The following is a 10664-nucleotide window of genomic DNA, read 5'->3' as shown; positions in this document are numbered from 1 at the left end:
GATTGTTCTCGCCCTCCCCCTCCCCGCAGCCCCTGCTGCAACAGGAGCCCTAGTAAAACCCTGCCTGAATTTCTTGTCTGGCCTCTGGTCAATTTCCATCAGCTAAGGAGGCCAAGAACTCTGGTCAGTAACAGAGGCTTCTAGAAAACTCTTTCTCTCCTGAGAGCAGGCTTTCTCCCTGTCCTGCTTGACCTGAATGAGGAGGCACAGCCCCTCTGACTGTTGCTAGACTGCCACCCTGGGGGGGACCTAGCCTTGGGGTGTCCCCAACACTGTAGGACACAGCAGGAGCGGGGGAAGGACTCTGGGTCTTCAGGGGTCCTGAACTGCTGGATAACCAGTCCTGAAGCCTGTCCTTCTTGTGAGTTTCCAAGGGGAGCTAATAAGCTTCCTTGTTTTTCAAGCCATGGTCAGGTAGGGGGTGTTCATATTTCACTGTGCCATTTCGAGAGCTTTCATCCAGACTTCTAGCACCTGATACCTCCTACTCTCTCCACCAAAGGACTTGGTTAAGGTGTCTTTCCAGAGTCCACTCACACAGCACATATCTGACTGTGTTGACTAAAACCAGATTCTTCTTTCTACAACAAAAACTTGTCCTGGTCCTAACCTGTTCAAAAACTTGCAGTGGTCTCCCGTGACTTTAAGAATGAAGTTCCAATGAGTGAGCCTGACATGCCAAGTCTCGTGAAACCTGAGTCAACGTTACAGTCCCAGTATCCCCACTCTAGGAGGACTCAGACCTGCCCCCCTCCTGAACACCCTCATGATCCCCCAACTTGGAGCCTTTCCTTCACATCAAAATCCTTCCAAGCTCCCAGGGATGGCAACGCCCCTTTCCACCCAATCATGACACTGTTTCTTGTTACGTTTTATCTTTACTTCCCCAAAAGCATCATCTTTTGACATCACATCCAGTCAGTTCATTTGCTCAGTCGTGTCCAACTCTTTGGGATCCCATGAACCGCAGCACGCCAGGCCTCCCTGTCCATCACCAACTCCCGGAGTCAACCCAAACCCATGTCCATTGTGTTGGTGATGCCATCCAACCATCACATCCTCTGTCGTCCCCTTCTCCTCCCACCCTCAATCTTTCCCAGCAACTGGGTCTTTTCAAATGAGTCAGCTCTCTGCATCAGGTGGACAAAGTACTGGAGTTTCAGCTTCAACATCAGTCCTTCCAATGAACCCCCAGGACTGATCTCCTTTAGGATGGACTGGTTGGATCTCCTTGCAGTCCAAGGGACTCTCGAGTCTTCTCCAACACCACAGTTCAAAAGCATCAATTCTTCTGCACTCAGCTTTCTTTATAGTTCAACTCTCACATCCATACATGACCACTGAAAAAACCATAGCCTTGACTAGATGGACTTTTGTTGGCAAAGTAATGTCTCTGCTTTTTATTTATTTATTTATTTTTTCTCTGCTTTTTAATATGCTGTCTAGGTTGGTCATAACTTTGCTTCCAAGGAATAAGCATCTTTTAATTTCATGGCTGTAATGACCATCCGCAGTCATGACATTACATTACAGAAATGACATTACATTAAGGAATTCATATGCTCTTTCCAATATGTGGAACAAGTACTTTCTTTAATACTTCATTCCTGGGTTGGCCTGCTGAGTGTATTTTAATAAGTACTTTCCACTATGACCATCTGTATGCTTGTGCAGCCATTCATTACTTCATTCATTGATCACCTCCTATAAACCAGTCACTGTACTAGATCAGGGGAACATGACCAGGCCCTTTCCTCTCCTAACACACAGTTTAAAGAGAAAGACAATTCAGCTGCAATGCTCTAGAGGCACTCACAGAGGAATGGGAGCACGGTGGGCATGGGGAGGGACTAGCTCCGATTTCCCACATTAAGAAGGGAAAGCACTCTAGGTACAGGAAAAGGTGCTGTGAGGTCTGCAGCAGCAAAAGCAAATGGAGGTTTTGAGGCACCATGTGTGGTTAGGGTCTAGACCGCAGCCCTTCTCAGACTCAAGGGGGCAGACAAATCACCTGTGGATTTGTTAAGACCAGATTCTGATTCAGTAGATGTGGAGTGGGGCTGAGGTTCTGCGTTCCTAGCCAGTTTCCATGAGTTGCAAGGGGCTTGTAGGACACTGGTCTGGGAGGAATGTGGCAGTTTCAGGTGGACATCCTCTTCTGGTTTCTTTCAAAAAAGGCAAGAATGCTACTTATTTAGAGTTAATGTTTCCTAGAAGGAAAATGGGCTTCCCTAGTGGCTCAGATGGTAAAGAATCTGCCTGCAATATGGGAGACCTGGGCTCGATCCCTGGGTTGGGAAGATCCCCTGGAGAAGGGCATGGCAACCCACTCCAGTATTCTTGCCTGGAGAATCCCCATGGACAGAGGAGTCTGGCGGGCTGCAGTCCATGGGGTCACAAAGAGTTGGACATGACTGAGCAACTAAGCACACACAGAAGGAAAATAAGAAGTGCTTAACTTGCTTATTCCTAAATGTAAGGATATACTTCTGCATGGCTTGGATTCTGCTGCTGCTGCTGCTGCTAAGTCACATCAGTCGTGTCCGACTCTGTGCGACCCCAAAGACGGCAGCCCACCAGGCTCCCCCGTCCCTGGGATTCTCCAGGCAAGAATACTGGAGTGGGTTGCCATTTCCTTCTCCAGGCTTGGATTCTAGGACAGACCTAATCTTTAGTGTTGGCCTTTCTAGCTATCTCCTGCACCCCAGACTCCCACTGTTAACTAGGAGACCAGTCACAGGCGAGGTATCACCCACAGCAACCATGCGCTTCCCACACCCCCTTTCAGCTTCTTCACCAAGCAGGTGAAGAGCTGAGCTGCAGAGACTCTGCGCTACTAGCCAGTGATAGCGACGGGCACTGTTACCTTTAGCCTTCTGACAAGGGATCTCTTGATTTGATCTATACTGAATACAGTAAAGACTCATTGATTCAGGCTCTATCCACTTGAAATGGGTGATAACAGCCTTCAACAATACGTGAACTGTGAACTTCCAGATGTTCAAGCTGGTTTTAGAAAAGGCAGAGGAACCAGAGATCAAATTGCCAACATCCGCTGGATCATTGAAAAAGCAAGAGAGTTCCAGAAAAACATCTATTTCTGCTTTATTGACCATGTCAAAGCCTTTGACCGTGTGGATCACAATAAACTGTGGAAAATTCTGACCTGACACCTGACCTGCCTCCTGAGAAATCTGTATGCAGGTCAGGAAGCAACAGTTAGAACTGGACATGGAACAACAGACTGGTTCCAAATAGGAAAAGGAATATGTCAAGGCTGTGTATTGTCACCCTGCTTATTTAACGTATATGCAGAGTACTTTATGAGAAACGCTGGGCTGGAGGAAGCACAGCTGGAATCAAGAGTGCCGGGAGAAATAGCAATAACCTCAGATATGCAGATGACACCACCCTTATGGCAGAAGGTGAAGAGGAACTAAACAGCCTCTTGATGAGAGTGAAAGAGGAGAGTGAAAAAGTTGGCTTAAAGCTCAACATTCAGAAAATGAAGATCTTGGCATCCGGTCCCATCACTTCATGGGAAATAGATGGGGAAACAGTGGAAACAGTAGCTGACTTTGTTTTTCTGGACTCCAAAATCACTGCAGATGGTGACTGCAGCCATGAAATTAAAAGATGCTTATTCCTTGGAAGCAAAGTTATGACCAACCTAGACAGCATATTAAAAAGCAGAGACATTACTTTGCCAACAAGGGTCCGTCTAGTCAAGGCTATGGTTTTTTCAGTGGTCATGTATGGATGTGAGAGTTGAACTATAAAGAAAGCTGAGTGCAGAAGAATTGATGCTTTTGAACTGTGGTGTTGGAGAAGACTCTTGAGAGTCCCTTGGACTGCAAGGAGATCCAACCAGTCCATCCTAAAGGAGATCAGTCCTGGGGGTTCATTGGAAGGACTGATGTTGAAGCTGAAACTCCAATACTTTGTCCACTTGATGTGAAGAGCTGACTCATTGGAAAAGACCCAGATGCTGGGAAAGATTGAGGGCAGGAGAAGAAGGGGACGACAGAGGATGAGATGGTTGGATGGCATCACCAACTCAATGGACATGGGTTTGGGTTGACTCCGGGAGTTGGTGATAGACAGGGAGGCCTGGCGTGCTGTGGATCATGGGGTCACAAAGAGTCGGACATGATTGAGCGACTGAACTGACTGAACTTACTTGTCTAGTCATTTCTTCCTAAACAGAACATAGTTTGATCATGAAGCTGTGATTGTTAAGATGATGAAAGCATTTTAAAAGATTTCAAGTAAACTCATAAGGCTTTAGAGACACCCATTTATATAATCATCCACTTTTTCTGTATGTAATCCACTTTCTTCTGTAATTTGTTCACTTCCTTAAAAGCTCTAATAGACAACAGAACTGACTGGTTTCTCGTGTTGCTGTAAAGAACAACAATAATAGGGACAGCAAATATTTATTAAGAGCTATAAAATTTTTCAGACATTTGTAATTAATGTGAAGAATCAAAAACTTAAAAACAATTTTAAAAAATTGTATTATTGGATTTGATCAAAATACATCCATTACAAGAAGGTCCCTGTACTTGTGTATAAAATGACAAGTCTTGAACTCTTCCCTGAAGCTCTACTATAAGGGTTGAGAAGAAATTAGAAATAGAAGAACACCCTCCCCTCAGAGGACACTAATGAATTAATCTGCAGAATATTTATAACAAACCTTTGTGAAGTTAATGTTTGAGACTATCGTCACAGATTGTTTACCTGATTATATGTCTATGTGCACATGTTAAAATAAGTGAATTCCTTTGGTTTTTCAACTGGATTAACAAAATATTGAAATATATTTAAGTGACATCATTCTGCTAAACCACTAGGGTATTTTAACTCTTAATATAACTGTATTGACTTATACAGTCGAAGAGTCTCCTCTTTCCTTATAGATCTATCATTTTTTATAGATGACTTTTCCTTTAGCTATAACATAATCAATTAATTCATGATGGCCTCCAAATTGGTAAATCAAATGCTCCCATCTAGAAAGAAATCAAACATTAATGCATACAGGTCAAAATGATTACTTTGTCTATAAGTGCTAATTTCAAAATACATTCTCTAAAAATTTATGTATACTTAGTAGTTAATATTTGGGCTTTTAAAAAAAATGACAGAGTACCATGATAATCAGTCTATGATAAATCAAATATTATTTAATGATATTAAATATCTGATCTTAAAATATTTGGTTCAGTTAAATGATGCATAAATGGTAACATTAGCATTATTTTCCATGAGACAATGGCTTATGATCCTCAAGAGTAGAATTATGGAGCCACCCTCTTTGGTTGAACATGAGGTCCAAGAGCTGGGAGAGACTTGCTAGTGTCCAGAATTCACAACTATGGTGTGAATTCACCATAGAATTCACAACTTTAAGATTTATAACAATAAGACTCAAATTGTTACATTGGAGGTCCACGAGGCAGCAGACTGTGGGTGCATAGTACAAAACCAGAGGCAGAATAACTGAAGCAAAACTTTTGGGATGCAGTAGGAATGAGATGTCAGAGAGGTAATGAATTAGAAGCAGGGTGACAAGCTAGAGTTGTGACCTGCATGGCTCAGCGCAAGCAGAAAAGGTCAGAACACAAGAAGAAAAACAAAAACACATGTCAAAGAGCAGCACAAGTCCAAGGTCCAGGTAAACAGAGCAGAAACCCAGAGATCTAGGAAAGATGTAAGACAGGTGAAGAGACCAGAAAAGTCGGTCTACCCTGAAGTTTAGGACCTTGAGGGAGACTTTTTGCTTAGAAAAGGGTGACAATAAGACTGGGTAGCTTCTCTGAGCTTACACAGAGCCTGACACGAATCATCAGTGGAAAAAGGTTTTAACCAAGTCTCCATATGACAGTGGGCATACAATAAAATGGGGCTTCCCCAGTGGCTCAGACAGTAAAGAATCTGCCTGCAATGCAGGAGACCTGGGTTCAATCCCTGGTCAGGAAGATCCCCTGGAGAAGGGAATGGTGACCCACTCCAGTATTCTTGCCTGGAGAATCCAACGGACAGAGGAGTCTGGTGGGCTACAGTCCACGGGGTTGCAAAGAGTTGGATACGACTAAGCTACTAACACTTTTATTTTCATACAATAAAATGGTTTACTTGGGAGAACACTCACCTGGGTGAATTGATGATAATGAGATCTCCCTGCTTGCCAACTTCCAAAGATCCCTGTGTGTGAGATTTTCCCAGGGCATAAGCGGCATTGATGGTGGCAGCGGCCAAGGCCTCGGGCATGGACATTCTCATGTTCACACACGCCAGATGCATGACCATTGGCTAAGATGGGAAGAGAAAAGCATCGGAGAAAAGGAACGAGACAACTGCCACCTAGAACATTTCTCAACAAAGCACAACAAATAATGACAGATAAATGCCCAAGTGGAGCAGGCTGAATTAACATGGGAAAAATTTTAAATTTAAATGTAAAGATTCTTATGCTTTGGGAAAGATTTATTACAGAGATTACTTACCACCCACCCCATATGTATTTAATATTTATTTATTGCTTTTCAAGGGTCTTCCCTGGTGCCTCAGTGGTGAAGAATCCGCCTGTCAATGCAGGAGATTTGGGTTTGATCCCTGGGTCAGGAAGACCCCCTGGAGAAGGAAATGGCAATGCCCTCCAGTATTCCTCCCTGGAAAATTTCATGGACAGAGGAGCCTGGTGGGCTACAGTCCATGGGGTCACAGAAAGAGTCGAACGCGAGCACAAACACTACTTTTCAAGGTCACTTCCTGTCATAGGAAGCTCACCTCCATGTTTACTTACTAAAACTTCTTTGAGATTATTCAATTCTGAGGGGGAGAATAGGTTATTGTAAAACCACAATGCCTAAGGCTGCATCAAAGCATAATAGACCCTTCTCTCCTCTCCCTAAACCTGGAGGCATTCAAGAAGCACAGAAATACACAATTATACTGCTGTCTACACATTCTTTTTCCGGTTTCACTGGAAGACATTTTTAGATCTTTGATACATTTTACCAGATTAGTGAAATAGTTTTAAATTATTTATATGCTTGGGAGAAGTTTCAGTCTGCTCAGAAAGGCATGTTAAAAATAATTACCATTGAAAAACAATACGCATTAGGGTTAAAATCACTGCCCAGGGCGACTATTACTCCTTCATCTAACATTTTCCTGGCTCGAGGTTGCTTCAGTCTAAAGAGAAGGGGGAAGAAAGATATCAGTCTTGAGAAGTGGAAATTTTGAAGAATAAGTGTTCAGAATTGAAGCAGACTTAAGATATACTGGCATGCTGCTGTTCATGGGGTCACAAAGAGTCGGACACTACTTAGCAACTGAATAACAACAATAAGGTATCCAACTCCTCTGTGTTCTGGAAGAAGAAACAGAAATTCAAGATTAAGTGATTAGTGGTGGGATCTAGCATAACCCCAGGACTCCTGATTTTTATCATCCTGCTTTTGAAATCACTTGGGTATGACTAACTTCTTTAATTGGGGATTATCATGACAATCACTACATTGAGAGATTCTTGTGAAGAAGGAAAAGTATAACTGAAAATTGTTTTCAAACATAATACATTTTTTGGAATTCCCAAATATAAACAACAAGGTTTAAATAATGCTTTTAAAGTTAACTTTCATTTTGCAATTTTAAAATTCATATCTCTCCCTCTCCTTTTTGGAAGGTGGGAGTCTCAAACATTTTTGTAGGTTCTTTAAAATTCATCTGAAGGTCCAATAATCTAAGATGTACAATGTTTGTGCTTATTCCTGGACTGGGTATTTCCCTGATCTCCTTGACCAAATACAATTTAGTCTTTAGGACATGGCTCAAAAGTTATGTCAAAGATAAACAAAGCTGGACACTAGTTAATATGGTGAGGAGAGATTTAATTCAGTAATAACTATTGCAAAAGAGAAGAGTCCAGTGTAAACTGAACTTTGTTTTTTGCAGGGTAACTGGATGTTTTAAAAAGATGAATGAAGGACTTCTCTGGTGGCTCAGTGGATGGGAGCCTACCTGCCAATGCAGGGGACACCAGTCCAAGCCCTGGTCTGGCACGATTTCACATGCTGCGGGGCAACTAAGCCTGTGCGCCACAACTTCTGAGCCCGTGTCTAGAGCCCTCAAGCCACAATTACTGAGCCCATGCGCTCCAAATACTAAAGCCCATGCACCTAGAGCCTGTGCTCTGCAACAAGGGGCCTCTCACTGCAATGAGAGGCCTGTGCACTGCAATGAAGAATAGTCCCTGCTTACCACTAGAAAAAGATTCAATCCATGGAAGGCATATGGCTAAATCCCTGGGGAGATGCCACAAAATATACTTAGACATCACATCTCCTTTTTCCTCTTACTTGTAGGAATTATGAGGATAATGGTCCTCACTTGCATCATCTTGGAAAGCAACTCATTCGGATTCAGAATATTCCTACCATCTTATGTGTGTTTTTTAAAGTATAAAGCCTCTTTTCTAATTATAAAAGTAATGTATATTGATTTTTTAATTGGAAAATTCCAGAAATGAGGAAGAAAGTAAAATAAAGCTCCATGCTCCCCAGTAATCCCATTACTCAAATGAAATTTGGGTCTAAGCTCCTTCCTTGGGGTCATTCATTACGAACATCACATCATACATCACACCATACAGTTGGCATCTTCCATGAGCTAAGTTTTCCTGATCTGCATTTTAAAGGGGATCTGTAAGGGTGATGAAGTAATATTTGGGCATCTGGGAAGTCTGTGCCTTTACAGCTTGTACTTGCAGCTAGCTCCTGCGTGGAGGTGGAAAACAACCTCACCTCAGCATGTAGGCCGTGGTGGGCAGGAGAACAGCAGAGCACCTGGCTGACGCCATGGCAGCGATGCCTTCATCACTCACTTCTTCCAAGTGACTGATGGCCTGGGCTCCCAGTTCCACCCCAAGCTAAGCAGAATGGACAGAGAAAGAGAGGTTTCACGCATAGCAACAACAAATCAATAAAGTGCCTGTATACAGTTTTTCCTACAAAAATAAATAATACTCTATTATTGTCAACTACCTCTTGTAAGCACAAGCCTCCAAGTGGGTAAAGGGTTTATGGTGGACATTCATTTGAAAATTTAGCTAGCATGCTACTTCAAAAACTATTCTTACACACAAATGCTTACCAAGATCTTCAAACATTTGTTAAAATTTTTACGAATCTTATGAATCAGAATAAAACATTGACTAATTCTGGTAGTAAAATCTGATTGTTAAATATCATAAAACTACAAGAAAAGTACCTGGAATGCCATTGCACTCAGAGAAAACAGATCAGGTGAGAAAACAGACTTCAGGAGTGTGGAATCATTTGTGTAATTTGAAAATATCTTCTTTTTTTTGGCCACACTTCACAGCTTTAGGGGCCTTAATTCCTGGGCCTAACTTGGGCCCCTGGGAGTGGACACGTAGAGACTTAACCACTGGACCACCAGGGAAGTCCCTAGATTATCTTCTTGAACTTGGTTTTCCTCCAGATGAAAAGTTTATGCTAGGTTGTTAGGAAGACAACTAAGAAGAGGTAATGCTCAGATAAGAATGTATTAAAGTGGATTATTTCTCAAGAAGAGATAATGCTTGGATAAAAATGTATTAAAGTAGATTATTTCTCAACTTGACAAATTTTGACACATGTGCGCACATGCAAAGTGCCCCAGGCTGAAAGATGACATGATGAGCATCTCAAGGAAAGAAGACTGATAGCTGCTGGCATTCCACTGTGAGCCAGGGAGGCTGCGATGCCCACACCAGGGCAGGGAAGAAGAGCCCCCCACCAGCATCTGGCTCAGGTAGATGAGCACTGGAATCAGGGCTCTGGGGGCTTGTGGACAGTGCAGATGATGCTCCCCAAGGCAGGTTCCCTTTTGATCTTAGCATCTTCCTCAACTTTTTGAAACTTGATTTGCTCATCCAGGGAATTATCAACTTCTATTGATTTAATTCACATTTAATTCACAGTCACTCTCTACAGCCCAAAGTGTCTTGTTGACCACCCAGTTCTCATTCATTTAACAAATATTTACTTTCTAAAGACCATTTGCACTCTAGGCACTGTGTTAACCTCCAGGAAATAAGGCTGGGTAAGGTTGGACATGACTGAGCAACTAAGCGTGTGCACACACACAGACACACACACACAAGAAGACATGGGTGTGGTCCTCAATGTGTTCATGTCCAGTAGGGATCACAGAGGAGATTTTAAACAGTGGAACAAGGACAGGGAGAGGCTATAACCCACTCTTGGAGAGGTTTGGGAAGGATCCCAGAGAAGTGGTCACTCAGATGAAACCTGGAGGGGATTTTGAATCTCTTCCATGTATGAATAAATGAATCTGGGAAAGACTTAACAATTTGAAAATCATCCTGTCACTATTAAGGCATGCTCCACTAAAATTTGTCTGAATGCTGCCACAGAAAAACTCTTCATGTGAAATTAAGAGACTGTGCTAGGGTGACTTTGAGTGACAATCAAAACAGGTTGTGAATTTAGTAAATGAGATCATAAAGGTATTTTTTTTCCTACTAGTATCACCAGGAGGAGATAATAAAAGTAAATGATCAGCAAAAAAGGATTCCAAAGCTCAACCAGACCAACCTGCACATATTTCTAACAAATTTCCCCATT

General features: G+C 42.5%; 1 protein-coding gene across 5 annotated transcripts in view; it reads right to left on the bottom strand.

The window, feature by feature from the left end:
* Positions 1-4423: 4423 nt before the first annotated feature.
* The window catches only part of AMDHD1 (amidohydrolase domain containing 1), a 38565-nt gene continuing 32324 nt past the window's right edge, over positions 4424-10664 (bottom strand). For 3 of the 5 annotated variants that reach the window (XM_086400798.1, XM_086400799.1, XM_086400797.1), the window contains exons 6-9: positions 8817-8941; positions 7113-7206; positions 6161-6321; positions 4424-5018 (exon numbers count right to left, since the gene is read on the bottom strand). In XM_086400798.1, coding sequence (XP_086256924.1) covers positions 4931-5018; positions 6161-6321; positions 7113-7206; positions 8817-8941 — 468 coding nt within the window. In that variant the 3' untranslated portion in view covers positions 4424-4930. The remainder of the gene's footprint in view (positions 5019-6160; positions 6322-7112; positions 7207-8816; positions 8942-10664) is intronic. The other 2 variants (XR_015163942.1, XR_015163941.1) reach the window with 1 other exon arrangement.

Source organism: Bos grunniens, chromosome 5, assembly GCF_055505025.1.
Source record: "Bos grunniens cultivar Pamir isolate PY7600 chromosome 5, Bosgru_T2T1.0, whole genome shotgun sequence".
NCBI classification, from domain to species: domain Eukaryota; kingdom Metazoa; phylum Chordata; class Mammalia; order Artiodactyla; family Bovidae; genus Bos; species Bos grunniens.
Note: the sequence above shows the minus strand (reverse complement) of the source record. Positions and strands in the feature narration are given on the sequence as shown.